This window comes from Amyelois transitella, chromosome 28 (genome assembly GCF_032362555.1).
Source record: "Amyelois transitella isolate CPQ chromosome 28, ilAmyTran1.1, whole genome shotgun sequence".
Lineage (NCBI taxonomy): Eukaryota > Metazoa > Arthropoda > Insecta > Lepidoptera > Pyralidae > Amyelois > Amyelois transitella.
This window is the reverse complement of record NC_083531.1, coordinates 1247917-1270219: the sequence shown is the minus strand read 5'-3', so window position 1 is coordinate 1270219 and position 22303 is coordinate 1247917. Positions and strand designations below refer to the sequence as shown.

The 22303-nt window shown below is 35.9% G+C and overlaps 1 protein-coding gene across 1 annotated transcript; it reads left to right on the top strand.

Annotated features, from left to right (window-relative positions):
• Window positions 1-1145: 1145 nt before the first annotated feature.
• On the top strand, window positions 1146-19697 carry LOC106133695 (uncharacterized). The gene is made up of 10 exons (XM_013333506.2): window positions 1146-1279; window positions 8026-8116; window positions 9931-10474; window positions 11277-11425; window positions 12359-12546; window positions 13604-13707; window positions 14406-14558; window positions 15321-15412; window positions 16455-16615; window positions 17682-19697. Exons 2-10 carry the CDS (start codon window positions 8044-8046, stop codon window positions 18399-18401), a joined length of 2184 nt encoding a protein of 727 aa, XP_013188960.1. The 5' UTR covers window positions 1146-1279; window positions 8026-8043; the 3' UTR covers window positions 18402-19697.
• The last annotated feature ends 2606 nt before the right edge of the window (window positions 19698-22303 follow it).

Here is a 22303-nt window from a genome sequence, read left to right as displayed (position 1 = left end):
GAATCGAAGGAAGTATGCAGAGATCGTGGCAAGTGGAAAGAGGTAGTATCTGCCTACCCCTCCGGGAAAGAGGTGTGGTTTTATGTATGTTTGTATGTATGTTCTTCTTGTTTAAAATATTTAAACCACCTTAATAAAACTAAAATGAATCTAAATAAAACAAATTAAAGAAAACTGAAAGATAAAATTATACTAAAATATAAAACTAACACTTATTTACAAAAATGCAAGTCTTCTTCATTATATTTAAAATCAAAAAACACTCGCTAAAGTACTCATCGCGATATCTCCAAAACTACTAGGCCGATAAAAATATTTGGCAGAAAGGTATATATTGTAATTAAAGGACGTCCTCTAAGAAAAGATATTTTTCCGAAATGTCCGCGGAAACGGTATATAACGTATTTTTTCATTTTACGCCGGCAGAGCTGCGTGCTCTCTCTCTATTATGTACTAGCTGTGTCCGCGACTCCGTCCGCGTGGAATAGTTATTTTGGGCATCATTGAAGCCCTCAAGGATGAATAATTTCCCCCATTTTTTTCACATTTCCATTATTTCTTCGCTCCTAATAGTTGCAGCGTGATTTTATATAGCCTAAAGCCTTTCTCGATAAATGGTCTATTCAACACAAAAATATTTTTTTCATTCGAATCAGTAGTTCCTGAGATTAGCGCGTTCAAGCATACAAACAAACTCTTCAGCTTTATAATATTAGTATAGATGTACTTAGTGCAAAAAAAATTAGCAAAACAATATTATTCCTTCAACTTTTTTTTTCATTTCACCACAACGTTAAGAAATTTTTCCATGTTTTTTTCTGATAGCAGTCAGCCCTACAATAAGACCTTATTTCCCCTCTACTCTTTATGTATAATAGTATCGTTGTGACGTGTAATAGAACAACTCGTGTCGTCAGACTTGTATCATTAAAATAAAATTAAAATCCAGTTCGGATTACACCATTACATAGCGTTGATAAACTTTTTTTTTAATTAACATATTTTTTTAAGTGAGTGACTTACATTCCTTTTTTTTAAAAACTTGTGTATTGAGTGTTTTTTTTTTAATTATGTGGATTTTTTAAATCATGTGGTTTAAATTTGGAACAAAATTGTTAATTATTTTTGTTTGAGTAATCGAAATAGTGTTGTCCTGTTAAAACTTAAGAGTGTTATTTTTTTAGTGTTGTGCAAGACATTAAGGTTTTTTTTTCTTCGTCGCAAGAACAATGGAATAATTGATACTTAATTGACTATCATCGATTTTTTGCACTGTAAGGTGGGTAGGTACTCGTAATCGAGATGTATTTATCTTGTATTAAGATGTTGTTTTAAGTTTAAAAGTGGATTCTGACTATAACCAGAACAGAATCGAAAGTGCAAATTAAGTAGGTACTTACTAAAATTAACCAACCTGCGGACCAATATTAGCTATACCTATAGAAAATAAAATATTTATATCAAAATCGGTCTAGTAGTTTCTAAGTTTATTCACTTGAAATGCACAAAGAAGAAATCTTTCTATTAAAAAATAATAAAATTTTATGTACTAATTTATAAACTGTATACATACATACATACATATGATCACGTCTTTATCCCTTACGGGGTAGACAGAGCCAACAGTCTTCAAAAGACTGATAGGCCACGTTCAGCTGTTTGGCTTAATGATAGAATTGAAATTCAAATAGTGACGGGTTGCTAACCCATCGCCTAAAAGAGTAATCCCAAGTTTATAAGTCTATCCCTTAGTCGCCTTTTACGACATCCATGGGAACGAGATGGAGTGGTCCTATTCTTTTTTTTATTGGTGCCGGGAACCACACACCCAACTGTATACAGGAGATAATATTTAGTTATGTGTATTTTTTTTATTTTTCTCTACTTTTCCGTATAATTGTTTATCTACGCATTACATTAAAACTATTTTAAAGCTGATAAACGAAGCATTAAGACTCTTCATTAAGATTAAAAAAAACAGACACAATCATACGAAAATTGCAAGCAAAATCTATTTTTATACTATAGAGGATGCTGACTTAATTTTTTAATTAACATAACATAATTTATAATATCAAGTTTTTTTAGTTAAGTAAGTAATAATAACGATGTAAATATTAATCTTGTAATTATGTTAATGGGGTTTGATTGACGAATAACTTTTGAAAAAAATAGTCTAATCTTACCTTCTTATTATTTAAATAATTAATTTTATGAATTAAATTACACACATTTAATAACGCCTCGTTTCCGAAGAGGTAGACAGAGACTATCTCCGATCCTTCGGCAAAGATTGTATACACTTTTTTGTGTTGTAAATATTTATAAATACAGACTTAAATAAACCCCGCAAGGGATATAGACGTGATTATATATAGGTAAATATGTATGTATGTTAAATAAAAATATTTGTTTAGACATCTTTTGTTTCAGCGACATACCTACATACATATATCAATCTGATGATATCTCTTGAACTAATTTTCTTTAAAACATTTACTCAAGCCATAGGCCGTCCAAATATTCTACCAAAATACAAAAAAAAAAAAAAATAGGCAGCCATTATTCTATTTACAATAAATATATTTAGTTGCTCTTCGAAGGAAAACATCGTGAGGAAACCTGCACATTCAGGCAGCTGGGTGTGTTACACACACACATACACACACACAATCACGTCTATATCCCTTGCGGGGTAGACAGAGCCAACAGTCTTGTAAAGACTGATAGGCCACGTTCAGCTGTGTTACCATGATCCAATATGAGTTAGTTCCCTCTGCGAATATTGCGGAGGTCAGATTCGTTTATAAATCTGACTCTGACTGACTGACTCACCCAATCCATGGTTACAGACGTGCCTCGGGCTACCGTCCCGTCATGACCGGGATTAGAACCCTTGACCTTTTGCTTCAGAATCGAGAATCTTACTACATTTAAACAATCCAAACAAACTCACAAACTTGGGATTCTTTTCTAATCGATGGACCAGCAATCTGACACTATTTGAATCTCGGCACCTTCAAAAATATATTGTTTCTTAATCAAGTACATAGTTAATAACTAATTAGTTTCTATTAAAATGATTCATCAAATATAAACCAGGTAAACTATTATGAGTCACAATATTGAATGCGTATATTTTAAACTTGGGTTTTAGGACTGCCCTTTGTCCTAAACGTCACAGTTAAGGGCGTTCTGAAAACCCAACATATACTTAGTTACCTCCTTTCAATTTCGCCTTTTCTCGGGACTTTTTTCTTTATTAGGGTTATAACTGTACTAGATGTGCCCGCGACTTCGTCCGCGTGGATTAGTTAATATGAGCATCATCTCAAGGATGAATAATTTCCCCCGTTTTTTTTTCACATTATCCATTATTTCTTTGCTCCTTATAGTTGCAGCGTGATGTTTGTAGCCTATAGCCTTCCTCGATAAATGGTCTATTCGACACAAAAAGAATGTTTCAATTCGAACCAGTAGTTCCTGAGATTAGCGCGTTCAAACAAACAAACTCTTCAACTTTATAATATTAGTATAGATGAAAAAAAAATACTTCAGTGCTAGTCAGCTAGTAAAGAACTATCAGTTTATAACAGCTACTTTTCCTAAGAGCCTTCTTGCAATGAAAAAACAAATGTATTTGTTTAAAAAAATAAATTTTTTTTTTCATATATAAGTATTTTAGAAATATTTACAAATTTATGATTCAACGCTGTAAAAATACACATAATAAGAAAAAAATAAATAAACTGCCTTAATAGAATAACATTTTCACGTTACAAAATCTTATTAACCAGTTTATTGAATTAAAAAATAATAGGTACCTACTCAATTAAAAATATTTTTGACAAAATATGAAAGAAAAAAATGTGTGAAAAACCTTAACTACACATTGTATTCAAAACATCCATTTATTTATAGTACATAGGTACCTAGGAGGTACTTTAAAAATGCGAAATAAACATACTTATATAATTATCTGTAATTATATCGTTAAATCGTGGGCGACGTCCGCCATTGTTTATCAACGTCATAGTATCACAGAATATAAATGATATTACACGTAGTTACATATGTTGAATAAAAAATATTTATTGGACCAGTCACAAAAATGCTATTTTCTCCCGGTATTGTATACAACATAATCATACAAACTACATATAATCACGTCTATATCCCTTGCGGGGTAGACAGAGCCAAAAAGTCTTGAAAAGAATAATAGGTCACGTTCAGCTGTTTGGCTTGAAAGAATTGAGATTCAAATAGGTTGCTAACCCATTGCCTAAACAAAGAATTGCAGATTTATAAGCCTTGTCGCCTTTTACGACATCCATGGGAAAGAGTTGGTGTGGTATTCTTTTATATATGCCGGGAACCACAAGGCACGAACGGAATTAACCCGGGAAAATATTCTCATCATTAAACGAGGTTTTCAATGTACAGTGAATAGAAAAAATAATAGGACCATCCCTTGCGGGGTAGACAGGGCCAACTGTCTTGAAAATTCACGCTAGTGACAAAAAGTGACAGGTTGCTAGCCCATCGGCTAAAAGAAGAATACCAAGTTTATAAGTCTATCCCTTAGTCGCCTTAGGAAAAGTAACTGTTACAGACTGATTTTTCTTTACTATCAGACTAGCATTGAAGTCTAACTCGCCTTTCAAATAGGCGGGAATTTGAATTGAATCGGGAATAATTCTTAAGTCATTTGTTAGGATTTTGTAATGATTCACAGTGGTATTTCTAATACTCATATAAATTTATGCGTAGATACTTTATTACGTAAGTAATGTTATTGAATTTATAAAATCTGTTTTTGTTTAAAGCCTTCCTCAAGTAGTCAGTCATACGACAAAATTTGTATAATAACGATAGTTTAAACGCCGTGTGGTTCCCGGAGATTTAGAAAAGGACCACTCCATATTATCTTTCCGGTGTTTGTCGTAAGACGCGGCTAAGGGATAGGCTTGGGATTCTTTTTGCTTGCAAGCTGTCACTATTTGGATCTCAATGCCATACAGCTGAACGTGGCCTTTTAGTCTTTAAGACTTGACTCTGTCTTCCCTGAAAGGGTTAAAGACGTGATTCTATATTTAAATGAAATATGTATACCTAGTTACATATTTCATTCAAATGTTTATAAGAATCGATTTCAAATTTACTCTTTATTGCAGGAAAGTGAAAGATTTTTTAACAAAATATGTAGTTGCGTACTTTCCCAATAGATAATTCCAGTGCCGGCCGTGGCAGATGTTGAGATAGATTGAGATCCATTTGGCGCCCACTTGCATGCGATGTTCTTGTGGTTCCTTTGGAAGAGATTGTATAATGCCTTTTGTACATTTTACCTTAATATAAGATTAGGATAAATTTATTAAGAAAGGAAATTTAAGACATTATTAAAAAAAAAATATTAAGGCTAAGGGATAGGCTTACAAACTTGGGATTCTTTTTTATTCGATGGGCTAGCAATCTGTCACTAGTTGAATCTCAATTCTATCGTTAAGCCAAATAGCTGAACGTGGCCATTCAGTCTTTTCAAGATTGTTGGCTCTGTCTACCCCGCAAGGGATATAGACATGACCATATGTATGTATGTATAAATTTATTGTTATAATTTTTTATGCAATAAAGAGTATTAGATCTATGTATCTATATTTTCGGAGGCGACCTATGCCCATCTTGAACTGCTTGAGTATAGATGACGACAATGAGTTTGGTGAAAAATAATGGACAACATTTTAATACATCATGGAATTGTAAATACATCTACAACTTTTAAAGTGAATACATATGTTAAAATTATAACACGTTGGTAACAATAGTAAAATGCTTGAAATTTTCTCAATCATTTTGGCGCCCTTGGCGTCTAGAGCGCCCGTTTAATTCGCTATGATAGGGCCGTCACTGGTTTTCTTTCCGCATAAAAAATTGTATGACGCACGGCCCGTATATAATGAATTGTGGTTAAACTAAAAATACATTTGTAAGAAGCCTTATTATATTTTTATTATTATATAGGAACGTCATTATATTGATTTCTTATCAATTAATTATAATCAAATACGCAGAAATACAATCAATTTTCTATTCTTTGTATTGAATCAACTTGTTTACTTTAAATTACCACGGGTTTGAATCTCGCTTGATCGATGTATTTTCAAGACTGTTGGCTCTGTCTACCCCGCATGGGATATAGACGTGACCATATGTATGTATGTTGAATCTCGCCTAGATTATGATAAAAAAAATCTGAAAACAAGGTCTTTGCAAGAAATTCCTCTTTTAGGCGATGGGCTAGCAACCTGTCACTATTTGAATCTCAATTTCATCAAAAACCCATACAGCTAAACGTGGCCTTTCAGTCTTTTCAAAATTGCTGGCCCTGTCTACCCTGCAAGTGATATATGACTGTATGTATGTATGTTGTAAAAAGCCATACTTGCCTACAGAAAATGCCTATTTGCATATACTCGTATGCATTAAGTACTTGAAAACTATAAGAAATTTCTTAGGAACTCTGAGTTCTTTAGAAGAATACATACCATATTTTACATAGAAAAAAAAACCTATTTTCTGTATTGAATTTCTGAATGTCAGAACTAAATATTAATTGTGAATCTATATTAATATTGTAAAGCTGAAGAGTTTGTTTGTTTGAACTCGCTAATAGACCATTTATCGAGGAAGGCTATATAACAACACGCTGCAACTATAAGGAGCGAAGAAATAATGGAAAATATGAAAATACGGGGCAAATTATTCATCGTTGAGGGCTTCAATGATGCCCAATAAAACTATTCCACGCAGACGAAGTCGCTGGCGCAGCTAGTATATCAATAAAACTAGTAAATACAGTTAGTTTTTAAAAGCTAGGTAAAATCAACCCACCCATTTGATTACACTGGCGTATAAAACTCATGTCTAATTTATACACAGTTATTGTCCTAGATTACATAATTATTGCCGTGTGGTTCCCGGCACCAATACAAAAAAGAATAGGAACATCTACATCTCTTTCCATGCCGTAAAAGGCGACTAAGGGATAGGCTTACAAACTTGGGATTCTTTTTTAGGCGATGTGCTAGCAACCTGTCAGTATTTGAATCTTAATTCTATCATTTAGCCAAACAGCTAAACGTGGCCATTCAGTCTTTTCAAGACTGTTGGCTCTGTCTACCCCGCAAGGGATACAGACGTGACCATATGAATGTATGTATGTACATAATTATTTTAATATTCGTTACAATGCAACCCAACCAGTTTTATAGAAGGCGTACATATGTACAACGTCATATATTTTTAGATTAATCAAGTATGGAAACACATCAAAGTAATATAAAACTTAATACCGAAGACATGTGGTCGTAATCTGTTTGTTACTAAAAAAAAAATAACTCATTTACCTTATCTCGTGTGACCAAAACAATGCTCAATCAAAAATCACTTTTCCTATTCTCCTTTCTATACGACATAATCGACTAAACAATTAAAAAAAAACCCAACGACTAGTCAAAAAGAGATAAAAATCAGGATTTCGTGAAAATACGAAAGATATATAAAAAATAATAAGTAGGTTTCATTAAAAAAAAACTTTGCAGGTTTTTTTCATCTTTGTGGCAATGAAGCTTGTTCGAGAGCTTATTTTTTCTAGTGAAGAGTTTCAGTCAGCCCGCGCTGTAGAATAAATCAACAGTAGTGGTCGAACAATACCTGTGGGTACATTAACTTCGACTTCCCTATTTTTGGGACACAAAAGTCACTAAGTCCATTATTGTAACACTCTCCAACATTCCTCGTCCACGAACACTTAAAAATCAATAATCCACACATATAAAACATTATTACTCTATCAAAAACACATTTAAAAAAAGATATGGCATAAACAAAACGACGTTTGGGTTCCCGCCAAAAAGTCTTTGCTTACTTACTTCCCCATATTTTTTAAATTTTGTTCACAGGTAACCATTTTAAAAAAAGTTTGTAGTATGTAAGTTTTTTTATTTATTTTTTTTTTTGTTACAGATTAAATATGAAGCGAAGATGGGCCAAAAAGGATTTATTACATCAATTTTGGTATTAGCAGTAGCAATTAGGACAGAAGCTCAATTTTTTGGTAAGAATTGTTTGAACACTTTTTGGATGTAAATTAAGTCCGCCTTGTGTAATTTTTGTTTGTGCGATTAAGTTTTAGTAAATAAATATGCGTAAATCTCGAAAAGTTGTGGACGGGTTTTGTTCCTGTTGGAAACAGAGTTTTGTAAAAAAAAATATATTGAAAATGCTACCCGTGCTACTAGTAAATAAAAAAAAAAGTCTGAAAGTCATTGACACCGTTTTGAAGTATGGAATTTGCCGCACCCATTTTGTGGTTTTTTGTTTGTTCGTATCTCGGCACCATGATTTGGAGAATCATGTATGTTAATCAGATAATTAAGGATATTAATATTAACGGAGCAAAACATGACTTAACAAAAGTTATAATAGACAAGCAGTTTTTGTTTATGTGTTGTTTCAGCGAGGAATAGCTATCAAAATAGTATTTCATCACTTTTTGTAGAATGGCGGTGAAGTTTCGCGATCATATACATGCATACATACATATGGTCACGTCTATATCCCTTGTGGGGTAGACAGAGCCAACAGTCTTGAAAGACTGATGGGCCACGCTCAGCTATTTGGATTAATGCTAGAATTGAGATTCAAATAGTGATAGGTTGCTAGCCCATCGCTTAAAAAAAGAATCCCGAGTTTGTAAGCCTATACCCCTATCATATACATGTACATATAATATTGTTTATATTCCTTACGGGGAAGACAGAGCCTACTGTCTCATAAAGACTGAAGGCCCACCTTCAGCTGTATGGCTAAAAAGATGGAATTGAGATTCAAATAGTGATAGGTTGCTAGCTCATCGCCTATAACAAGAAGTTTATAAGCCTATCCCTTAGTTGCCTTTTACGATCTCTGTCTACACCGCAAGGGATATAGACGTGACTATATTTATGTCTGTGCATAAATATCTCAAAGACCCGTTAGTTATTTCAGTAAACCTATACTTTTATTACCTCCTCTTCTCATGTGGGTTATCACGGTCACGATTCTAAACCGCAAGGCGTTTAATTTAATTGCAATGTTGTGGCGCCCAATTATCCTATTATGTCGTTACAATTTTTTTTTCTTTACTTAACTACGTAAAGCGGAATATTTTTAATATTTGTTCCTTTTTTATTCTATGTGGTGCCGTGTGTTTCCCAGCACTAATACAAAAAAAGAATAAGACCACTCCATCACTTTCCCGTGGATGTCGTGAATTGCGACCTATCCCTTAGTCGCAATTATCCCTTAGTCGCCTTATAAACTTGGGATTCTTTGTTTTAGGCGATGGGCTAGCAACCTGTCACTATTTGAATCTCAATTCTATCATTAAGCCATATAGCTGCACGTGGCCATTCAGTCTTTTCATGACTGTTGGCTCTGTCTACCCCGCAAGGGATATAGACGTGACCATATGTATGTATGTATAAAATTAATGAGCTTTGCAGTTAAGCAAATTTTTATGTAAAGGTTGCTAACCCATCAACTACAAGAAAAAACGCAAGTTAATTAGCGATTACTTTAGTTAGCCTTTTACGACTTCAATAGAAAAGATAGAGTGGTACTGTTCTAAAGTACAGAGAACCACGCGTTTAAGGAACAAACATACATATATATATATATACACGTACTTACAATCCGTTCATGTCTTTTGTTTGTTTGTTTGTAATGTCTTTATTGCATAGAAATTTACACAGTAACAAGAAAATAGTGCATAGTTATAAAAGAAACAAATCACTCGCAATGTCGGACTTATCCCATGAAGGGATCTCTTCCAGTCGACCGGCAAACAACAGCAGCAACTTTTAATATTTACACACCTTTCTTTTTCAGATTTCTTCTCAGACCTGAGACCGTTTACATATCAAACTGTCAAACCAATATTTCCATTTCAAGAAAGTACAACTAAAAAAACAAAAACCACATACCAAAGACACAATGGTGAAGAACAACACAGAACTCCTTCTTACAATGAAGACAGAGAGGGAAATAGGGCAAACGCACGAGAGAAAGCAAGACGTAGAACTACAACCACTTCATATGACGTGACTCAAAGGCCTAGAGTCAAGAATGCTACTAGAAGTGATTTCAGTAACTCAAATAATAAAAATAGCGATTATAGTAATTCCAATAATAATAGAAATAGAAATAATAATGGAAATTATAATGTTAATCAAGGAAATAGGGATAGTAATAATGATTACAATAACAGGCCGTGGCAAGACGCCAATGTTATCGAATACACGACCAGACCACGAGAAACTACGAGGAATAATAAATATACTACGTATAATCCCTTGTATAATAGACCTGGAGTGAAGCCGGCTTTGGTGGACAATAGTAGACCTCCAATAACAAATAGGCCAGCTACGCAAAGGTATACATTTTCACCCTTACTCATAGATGTAGAAGAAAAGGCAGACGGAGTAAATAGAATAGAATAGATTTATTTTCAAAATTGGGTACAAGGTACCACTTATTGACGTCACATCACTTAAATCTAATTATAACTACTACCGCTTCCAAAGCGCATGTGTAGAAGAAGCGGCGGAACAAACTACACTGCAGCATTTTCATCGAACGTCAATTTACAAATATAGATATCTTAAATCTAAATTGTGGACGAATGCACATTGTTACATTAAAAAAACATGAATGTCAATACGAATAAGAATACTATAAGGACAAAATGAAGCACCAATAGTATATATCTATACGTCTCACGCACACACTCTCACCAACAATGTAAAAGTCTGCCGCGATGACGACATACATAGATGTGTCATAGATTATCTCACGAAATGGAAAGTTTACTGTCACTCACACATGCGTAAAACAACGCAATGCGATGCTTCACTTTTTTAATTAAGCCACATTCCGTCCGCTTTTTGTGCTACGTCTATAATCTTACTCTAGACTCAGTCTTAGAACTGAAGACGATTTATGAAAAGTAGAAAAGCGGACCCTAGCCCCGAAGTTTTAATGGCGGAGAAGGAAATTGGGAACTCTCTAAGAAAGACATCAAATTTATAATTATTATTGTCCTTATATAATTATTTTATTTCACATCCACAATCATCAAGTCTTGCTAAAAGTACCCTTGAGAGTACTATTTTGTAAGCTTTTGTAGGGACAAACGTGGTTTGAGTAAGTAGGTATATAATCTCTTTTGAATTCAGGCCTTTTGCGGTATACCCGAGGCCTACTGACGGTAGCGTGATCAGGTTTCCTGAAGGCGCTGACACCAGCCCTCCGGTCTTGACTGGAACAGACGTGGACAGCATGAGCCAAGCCGAGAAGAGGAAGTACCTTCAGATTGCTGAGAAAAGTAAGAAAAGGATTTGTGCATATCGAATCTATAGCTGAAAATTTGGCCGCAAATTTTAGGCTCACAGACACAAACGCTAATGTCCAGTTTTAAAGTGCCTTGAGAATATGAGTTCTTCTTCTTCCAGGCCTTACATCCTTACCCCTTGTTGGAAAGATAGTGGAAAGTTCAGGAATCTACTATTTACACTAAAGAAGACGGAAGGAGAAATGATGAGAAGAGTAATAATCGAATGAAAAGCACTATAATTTTGGAAATCAAATAAAAATATTTTACAATAAAAATTCACATTGCCGTGTGGTTCCGGGCACTAATACAAAAAAGAATAGGACCAATCGGTCTCTGTCCTATGGATGTCGTAAAAGGCGACTAAGGGATAGGCTTACAAACTTGGGATTCTTCTTTTAAGCAACGGGCTAGCAACCTGTCACTTTATATGAATCTCAATTCTATCATTAAGGCAAACAGCTGAACGAGGCCATTCATTCTTTTCAAGACTGTTGGCTCTGTCTACCCTTCAAGGGATATAGATGTGACCATATGTATTATGTATGTATGTATAAAAATTCAATGTTTTTTGCTAACTAAACAAGTCATGGCAGCCTTTGTTCTGGCATACATATGCATATGTATTCTAGATGGCTTTGCCTGTTAATATTTATATACAATAAATAATTTAATATACACAAAGACTAATAAACTTGGGAGTCTTCTTTTAAGCGACGGGCTAGCAACCTGTCACTTTAAATGAATCTCAATTCTATCAGTAAGCCAATCAGTAACGTAGCCTATCAGAATTTTCAAGACTGTGGGCTCTGTCTACCCCGCAAGGGATATAGACGTGATTATACGTATGTATGTATATAAACAAATAATGTTGCCTACACCTCTCTTACTTACTTCATAACGATAGGTGTTGAATTCTTTTTACAGTGTGCGACAAATATAAATCTCTCAGCGTGAAGAAATTGGAGTTCATACCGCTGCTGCCGTCTCCGGAGTCGGTTCAAATCAACGTGACCGAATGTGAGGTGTCGTCTGTGCCTCTCGTGGTGGGCGGCAAGGTTACGAGTATACGGGAGTTCCCTCATATGGCGCTATTGGGATGGACGAAACTGAAGGTACATACATATAATCACGTCATATCCCTTGCGGGGTAGACAGATGTCGTCCGTGCCTCTCGTGGTGGGCGGCAAGGTGACGAGTATACGGGAGTTCCCGCATATGGCGCTGTTGGGATGGACGAAACTGAAGGTACATACATACATACATATAATTACGTCATATCCCTTGCGGGGTAGACAGATGTCGTCCGTGCCTCTCGTGGTGGGCGGCAAGGTGACGAGTATACGGGAGTTCCCGCATATGGCGCTGTTGGGATGGACGAAACTTAAGGTACATACATACATACATATAATCACGTCATATCCCTTGCGGGGTAGACAGATGTCGTCCGTGCCTCTCGTGGTGGGCGGCAAGGTTACTAGTATACGGGAGTTCCCGCATATGGCGCTGTTGGGATGGACGAAACTGAAGGTACACACATACATATAATCACGTCATATCCCTTGCGGGGTAGACAAATGTCGTCCATGCCTCTCGTGGTGGGCGGCAAGGTTACGAGTATACGGGAGTTCCCGCATATGGCGCTGTTGGGATGGACGAAACTGAAGGTACATACATACATACATATAATCACGTCTATATGCCTTGCGGGGTCGACAGATGTCGTCTGTGCCTCTCGTGGTGGGCGGCAAGCTGACGAGTATACGGGAGTTCCCGCATATGGCGCTGTTGGGATGGACGAAACTGAAGGTATATTAGTTATATCTTGTAAATTAACGTAAAACGTAAAAGGCGACTAAGGGATAGGCTTATAAACTTGGGATTCTTCTTTTAGGCGACCGGCTAGCTACCTGTCACTGTTTGAATCTCAATTCTGTCATTAAGCCAAACAGCTGAACATGGCCTTAGCCTTAGGAAGAATGTATGTATGTCGAAGTTTTCAAGTTCCTATTACTATTTTATTTTATTTTTATTTTATTTTTTATCTTTATTAAAGAAACAAACAGTTACATGATTGCCTATTAACATTATCTTATACTATGGTGCATAAACCAATAAAGTTTACTATCTACATTTTTGTTCTAATAATCAGATAACCCTTTTTATTTTCAGGACGGCGGTTACGCCTGGAAATGTGGGGGTTCCCTGGTCAGCGACAGATACGTTTTGTCTGCTGCACATTGCTCTTTCCAGAACAGAGACGCTGATGTGGCGAGGTAAGGACACAGGTTGAAGTTAATACATACATACATAAAATCACGCCTCTTTCCCGGAGGGGTAGGCAGAGACTACCTCTTTCCACTTGCCACGATCTCTGCATATTTCCTTTGCTTCATCCACAAGTTAATGATACATATAATCACGTCTATGTCCCTAGCGGCGAAGACAGAGCCAGTAGTCTTGAAAAAACTGACAGGCCACGTTCAGCTGTTTGGTTTATTGATAGAATGGACATTGGAGTTTCAAATAGTGACAGGTTGCTAGCCAATCGCCTATAAGAAGAATTCCAAGTTTAAACACCGATCCCTTAGTCGCCTTTTACGACATCTATTAGAAAGAGATTGAGTAGTCCTATTCTTTTTTCTATTGGTGCCGGGAACCACACATAAAAGTTAACATAACATAACAAAACATAAAATCACGCCTCTTTCCCGGAGGGGTAGGCTGAGATCTACATCTTTCCACTTGCCACGATCTCTGCATACTTCCTTCGCTTCAAAAAAAAAAAAGTTTTTTCAAATTCAAACTTTTATTTGCATAATATGAGTACAACAAGGTCTTAAATAGTATAACAGATCTTCATAATTACCCTTTCGGATGTTGCAAACATTTTTTATGTATTAGTAGACATACAAACTTATACATAGAGGTACCAACTTACTTATTACCTTCACACCCTTATTTTAACTTCCAGCGGTGCACCGAGAGTGGTCCAGCTGGGCTCCACTTACCTTGACGACACAGGGGCGCTTGTCGTCAGAGTGTCGTCAGTCATACGACACCCGAAGTACTCACAGAGTCGGTCGTATTACGACATCGCTCTAGTGAAAATGGCGAAGTCTGTTACGTGAGTATATAATACTAGCTGCGCCCGCGACTTCGTCCGCGTTGAATAGTTTTTTAGACATCATTGAAGCCCTCAAGGATGAATAATTATCCCCGTTTTTTTTTTCACATTTTCCATTATTTCTTTGCTCCTTATTGTTGCAGCGTGATGTTATATAGCCTAAAGTCTTCCTCGATAAATGTTCTATTCAACACAAAAATAATTTTTCAATTCGAACCAGTAGTTCCTGAGATTAGCGCGTTCAAACAAACTCTTCAGCTTTATAATATTAGTATAGATTAATTATGTACACAGGCCAATGCCTTTCTTTACATTTTTTTCCTGTCGTGGGCCTACTGGAAGAAATTTCTCTAGAAATAAGTAATGCCTTTGTCCTGAATTTATCTTTAGTTTAAGTTCTAATTTGTATTTTCTTGATGTACATAAATAGTTATATAAATAAAACTAAAAGGTGACGTTCAGCTGTATGGCTTCATGATGGAGTTGGGATTCAAAAAGTGACAGGTTGCTAGCCCATCGCCCACAAGAGGAATTCCAATTTTATTAGCCTATCCCTTAGTCGCATTTTACGACATGCGTGGGAAAGATATGGAATGGTACAATCACTTCTTTCTAAAGTACGGGAAATCACATGACGTCAGATCGATCTTTCTCAGTCCACATGACGTTTCGGTTCCCGCCAAAAAGTCATTTTGGAACACTTTCTGGATTATTTTTTTTTTTTTCAAATATTGTCGTCTAATAAATAAAAACTCATTTCAGGTTTTCAGCCGTGGTGAAGCCGGCCTGCCTTGGAGTACCACCGCCGGTTGGCGAAATGGTGGTAGCTACCGGTTGGGGACGCACTGAGTTTGGTTAGTACATACATACATATGGTCACGTCTATATCCCTTGCGGGGTAGACAGAGCCAATAGTCTTGAAAAGACTGAATGGCCACGTTCAGCTATTTGGCTCAATGATAGAATTGAGATTCAAATAGTGACAGGTTGCTAGCCCATCGCCTAAAAAGAATCCCAAGTTTGTAAGCCTATCCCTTAGTCGCCTTTTATGACATCCATGGGAAAGAGATGGAGTGGTCCTATTCTTTTTTGTGTTGGTGCCGGGAACAACACGGCAAGGTAAGTACATACATATTTTATAAAACAGCTGTGCCCGCGACTTCGTCCGCGTGGAATAGTTATTTTGGGCGTCATTGATGCCCTCAAGGATGAATAATTTTCCCCGTTTTTTCTCACATTCTCCATTATTTCTTCGCTCCTTATAGTTGCAGCGTAATGTTATATAGCCTAAAGCCTTCCTCGATAAATGGTCTATTCAACTACTACCCCGCAAGGGATATAGACGTGACTATATGTATGAATGTCCTATAAATTTGTTTGTTGGCTTAAGCTAATACTTTATACATACATACATAAAGTCACGCCTTTTTCCCGGAGCGGTAGGCAGAGACAACATCTTTCCACTTGCCACGACCTCTGCACACTTCCTTCGCTTCATCCACATTCATAACTCTCATCATGCAAGCTCGGCGGTTTCGGGCACTCTTGACCTGACCCATTACCAGGACGTCCTAATACTTTATAGACACTTGACTTTATAGACACTTAACTTTATAGACACTTGACTTTATAGACACTTGACTTTATAGACACTTGACTTTATAGACACTTTGACTTTATAGACACTTGACTTTATAGACACTTGACTTTATAGACACTTGACTTTATAGACACTTGACTTTATAAACACTTGACTTTATAGACACTTGACTTTATAGACACTTGACTTTATAGACACTTGACTTTATAGACACTTGACTTTATAGACACTTGACTTTATAAACACTTGACTTTATAGACACTTGACTTTATAGACACTTGAAATCTCATCAACAGGCGGAGACCAATCCTTGGAGCTCAGAAGCGTCTCCGTGCCCATTTGGGACATGCAGGACTGCCGGCGCATCCTGGGCGTCACCAGGAAGATGCCCGAGGGCCCCTCCCCGGAGAGCCAGCTCTGCGCTGGCGAGAAGAAAGGGGGCAAGGATACTTGTCAGGTTGGTAATTAGTTAGTAGTTCCTCTACACATGCGCTTTGGAAGCGGTAGTAGTTATACATACATATGGTCACGTCTATATCCCTTGCGGGGTAGACAGAGCCAACAGTCTTGAAAAGACTGAATGGCCACGTCCAGCTATTTGGCTTAATGATAGAATTGAGATTCAAATAGTGACAGGTTGCTAGACCATCGCCTAAAAAAGAATCTCAAGTTTGTAAGCCTATCCCTTAGTCGCCTTTTACGACATCCATGGGAAAGAGATGGAGTAATCCTATTCTTTTTTTGTATTGATGCCGGGAACCACACGGCACACGGTAGCAGTTATAATTAGATTTAAGTGATTTGACGTCAATAAGTCATACCTTGTATCCAATTTTGAAAATAAATCTATTCTATTCCAGTACATTATATCACTGTAAGGTATCTTCTTACGTGCCGTGTGGTTCCCGGCACCAATAGAAAAAAAGAATAGGACTACCTCCATCTCTTTCCCATGGATATCCTTAAAGGCGACTACGGGATTGGTTTATAAACTTGGAATTCTTATTTTAGGCGATTGGCTTGCAACCTGTCACTATTTGAATCTCAATTCTATCATTAAGCCAAACAGCTGAACGTGGCCTTTCAGTCTTTTCAAGACTGTTGGCTTTGTCTACCCCGCAAGGTATATAGAAGTGACCATAATGTATGTATCTTCTTCCTCCTGGCTTTAGTCCCGGTTGCATCCTCACCACTCTGGAGAGGAGCCCGGGGTATGCCTTTGACCATGGATCACAAGAAGCGACTGCCATCTGACCTCCGCAAATTTTGCAGGGCAACCTTACCCTAACAAAGTATTGGATCGATGGTTACACATCCAGTCTTTTCAGTTAGCTCTGTCTTTCCCGCGAGGGACATAGACGTGATTATAATATGTTTGTATATATACTATGTATGGTGTTGGATCTTTCAAAACAGCTAAGTTGTTATCGGATCGCATGTTATCGGATGAAAAAACTGCTAATAGGTACCACTAAGAAAAAGTTTTGCAAATACCTTTATTTGGTATTTTTTTTCCATTGCAGGGTGACTCAGGAGGTCCAGCGCAAATCAAAGATGGCTGCCTTTGGCGCATAATTGGCGTTACATCAGTCGGCCGGTCATGTGGCGCTGTCAATACACCAGCCATTTACGCTAGAGTGTTCAGAGAATTCATTGCAGCCCAGATTTTTGGCGATAAAATCAACGATATAGATAATAAAGATTATGAATCAAATCATGATTCTGGAGCGAGTAATCAGAATAATGGTTTTAATAATCATAATTCTGAAGTTAGTAATCAGGATTACGGTTATAATAATCATAATTCTGATCGACAGAATGTCGGTTCAAACAGTAACTGGCAAAATAATGATAACATGCAACCTAATTATGACAGAAATCAGTATAGCGATTTCAATAATAACCCGAGCAGACAAAGCTTCAATAATTTTGACAATGACAATAGAAGACGGCAAGATTTTAGTAACCAAGAATCCAATAATAGGAATTACGAATATCATAATACAAATAAGCCTAGTACAGCTGATTATTACGCAAATAACCGCCAGGATAATAGAAATAATAATTATAACAGCGGTCATAATGGCGGTATGGTAAATTTTGATAGTAACAGTTACAGTACAAACAGACCAAGTACACGAAATTATTTCGCAAGCAACAGGCAAAATAGTAAACGTCATAATTATGATGATTATAAAGTAGCGGACGATAGCGAAGATATTATATATTGGCCTGAGGCGTAGACGTGGTAAAAAAGGCGGACGTTATGGGGCTTGAAAAAAAGTGAAGCATACTTATTGGCGGCATTGTACGCATGCGTTTGTGTGTGAGTGACAGATACATACATACATACATTTGGTCACGTCTATATCCCTTGCGGGGTAGACAGAGCCAACAGTCTTGAAAAGACCGAATGGCCACGTTCAGCTATTTGGCTTAATGATAGAATTGAGATTCAAATAGTGACAGGTTGCTAGTCCATCGCCTAAAAGAGGAATCTCAAGTTTATAAGCCTTTCCCTTAGTCGCCTTTTACGACATCCATTGGAAAGAGATGGAGTGGTCCTATTCTTTTTTGTAATGGTGCCGGGAACCACACGGCAGTGACAGATAAATGAGATAATCAATAAAGCATCTATGACGCAATGGCCGCTGACTGTCACACTATTGATGAATAGTGTGTACGTGACGCGTGTAAACATATTATTGTTACTTTCTTTTGCCGAATAGTAAAACTCTGTCCGCCTTTTGTCCTACGTTTTTGACCTGAGGCTTAAATTATTATGTAATTGTAGCGACATCTATATCCATGCCGCAATAACCACAAAAGTAGTGAAGTTGTTAAGTAGTTCAACTACCGTCCGATAGATGGCGCCATTGAGAATTGTCCATACAAATAGGAAAGGCTAAATCGCGATGTTGAAGTTTCTTAGAGGATGAAGTTACAGGACGCAAAAGCCTTAGTCCTTACCCCAAATTTATACACATGATTGTGATACATCCGATTGCATTCTTAAGCATGTAATTGATATTTTACATGCTGAGAAATTATTTGTATAAGTTTATTACAGATGGATCAGATGGATGTCGCTTTGTGACATTGAAAATTTATTGTTGCACTAGTTATAAGTGCTGTATTGTTTTATTTATTCGCTTTCAACGACATTAAAAATAATGTCTAATAAAATAGAGTCTAGCGAGTCGTGGCACAGCAAGACCAGCAAATTTAAAAATCATTTAGTTTTTTACTTTAAACATACTATAAAATATCAATTTGATGCCGTATGGTTCTCGGCATCAATAGAAAAAAGAATAGGACCACTCCATCCTCCATCTCTTGCCCATGGATGTCGTAAACTCAATTCTATCATAAAACCAAACAGCTGAACGTGGCCTTTCGGTCTTTTGATGACTGTTGGCTCTGTCTATCCCGCAAGGGATATAGACATGATTATATGTTATGTTTTATCAAATTCATTTTTGATTATTCCGATGGCCTCTGGTTGTGCGCTGTTTGTGACACAGGAGGGGAAGGTTCAAATCCCGGACAGGGCATGATGAGAAACGAACTTTATGTGGTTTTCCTGGCTCTTGAATGTTTATCATATATGAAATTATGCATATATGAAATTTGTAATAAGTAGTTATTAATACTTATTACAAACAGATAAACATTCAAGAGCCAGGAAAACCACAAAAAGTTCGAAACTTGTTTTGCGAGATACTAACTCAACGATACTATATTTTATTAAACATAGTATCGTTGAGTTAGTATCTCTCAAAACAAGTTTCGAACTTACTTCGAGGCTAACTATCCGTGTAATTTGACCCTCATACATATATTTATTTTAAAATTATCATTTTTTTTGTCACATGACTTTCTAGTCAGACTTTATTAAATTTATATATCGTAAAAGAATATTTTAATATAATGTTAAAACAAAAATTTTTATGCCCCAATATTCTATTCTTAAAACCACACGGCAAATGTAATCTGAATTTTATTATTAAGAATGTTTTAAGTTATTTTATATAAGTTATATTTTACCTAAGTATCTTTTAATAAAAAAATGTAAATGTCATTTGTTTTTTTTTTTTCATTTTCATAATTAAACAATGAAAAAGGGCAGCAATTAATGATATTCCCATAATGCATCTCCCGTTTATGATATTATTATTTATTTTCGTGTATTTTTGAACAGAGAATTCATAATAATCCATTGTTATTTCCAAACATGTGTTTTTAGCACATAATGGCCACACCACAATGGGCTTCAGTGCTCTGTGCTGTTTATTAACCGACTTCCATTATATTCCAAGAAAAGAATTGAAAGCTATACGCAGAAGACTGTGTGGTAAAAATACTGGCCACTTGTACAAATATTGCTTGACGTTCGATAAATGAAAATAAGTAAAAATTTGTTAACTACTGTTATTAAGATATTACAGTTTCTTTATGTGGCAATTACCTACTCAAATAAATTGATTAATATGGAGGTTTTGGGTTTAGGGGTTTAGGTTTCTGAGAACGTCGGTGGTTATATTAAAATTCAAATTTTTATTTGTACAACAAGGTCTTAAAATATACCAGATCTTCATATTTACCCCTTCGAATGTTGCAAACATTTATTATGTATTAGTAGGCATACTAACTTATACATAAAGGTACCTCCTTAGTATAACATTATAATTTTAAATCTAACTAGAATTGTTTAAACGTAGTATTGCACAATTTATAATATATTTATAACTATATTTATAATCTTTTAATAGGTGCTTATTTATCATTATTGTAAATATTTTTTTATTTTCTAATTCCTTTTTTTTTCAAGGGTACAACGAAAAAATATTATAATTCTATTACATATTTGAATTAAGGTATTCATCTATACCTAGAATAAAAATTGTTTTGAAGAAGCTTAGACTTTATTTTTTTATTAAATTGAGTTAATTTATTAAAAAATTTTAAAGCAATCGGTAATTTATTTTAAATTTTTATTCTCATATGAAATGGGGTTCACAGGTTCAAATCCCACCTTGGCCATGTACCAATAACTGTATTCAAATTTATGTACATTAGTTTGAATACTAACCGATGCTCTTACGGTGAGGGAAAACATCGTGAGGAAACCTGCACATTTAGGCAACTGGATGTGCAACCGTCATCCACTACGGCTAGGTTCTCCTGCAAAAGTTACGGAAGTCAGGCCGGAGTCATTTCTTTCGAACCTGACAGGCCAATTATATTATGCTATTTGCATTTTTCAAACATGAATAAAAATGCAAACAGTCTTAAAGAAAAGCTATTGAGATATTTTTGAAAAAATTGTGCTACTGGCGTCATCTGGCGGCAAAAACAGGAAACGTACGCAGTTCTTGAAAGTAGGTACATATTAACAACTAAGTACATATACTACAATTTAAAAATAAAACGTTTACCGGAATTTTTTTGATGAAAAACAACAACTGAATAAATATAAATTAATAATAGATATACCTTGTAAGACTGATATATTTATTGATTTCTATCATGCTATTAGCTAAGTTAATGCCGTGAATTTACTTGAAAACGGATACATATATATTCTTCAGTGCGTCGGTGGTCGAAAGGTGGCCGGCTAAAACGCGCAAGTAATGCGTGAGGTTCAAATCCCGCTCCAGCTAAATATCAATGACCCTTACAGAGTTACGTACTTTAGTTTGAGTGCTCACCGTAAGCGGCGTAGAAAAACATCATTCTGAATTGAATTTGAATTCAGTGTTGTCAGACACTCAAGACTGAAGAGGTACATTGATTTTAACCCTGCTCGCAGATATAAACATCTTACATACATATGTACATATAATCATGTCTATATCCTTTGCGGGGTAGAAAGAGCCAACGACTCGGCTTAATGATAAAATTGAGATCAAATTGTGACGGTTGCTAGAAGAAGAATTCGCCTAGAAGAAGAATGTCAAGTCTATAAGACCCTTACTTTCCTTATACGACATCCATGGAAAAGAGATGGAGTATAAAAACCTTATTAAGTAAAACACAAACAGACAAAATTTCCTTTCGCTGTATATGTACATATTTTCGCCTATACAATAGTGCGTTTGGGTATTTAAAAGGCGTGTCTAATTGTTCTGTTTACACAGAAAAC

Coding starts and splice junctions, on each gene's coding strand:
- LOC106133695 (XM_013333506.2), top strand. CDS start 8,044: ATGGGCCAAAAAGGATTTATTACATCAATTTTGGTATTAGCAGTAGCA. Junction 11,426..12,358: donor CCTTCAGATTGCTGAGAAAA/GTAAGAAAAGGA, acceptor TTCTTTTTACAG/TGTGCGACAAATATAAATCT. Junction 13,708..14,405: donor AGAGACGCTGATGTGGCGAG/GTAAGGACACAG, acceptor TTTAACTTCCAG/CGGTGCACCGAGAGTGGTCC.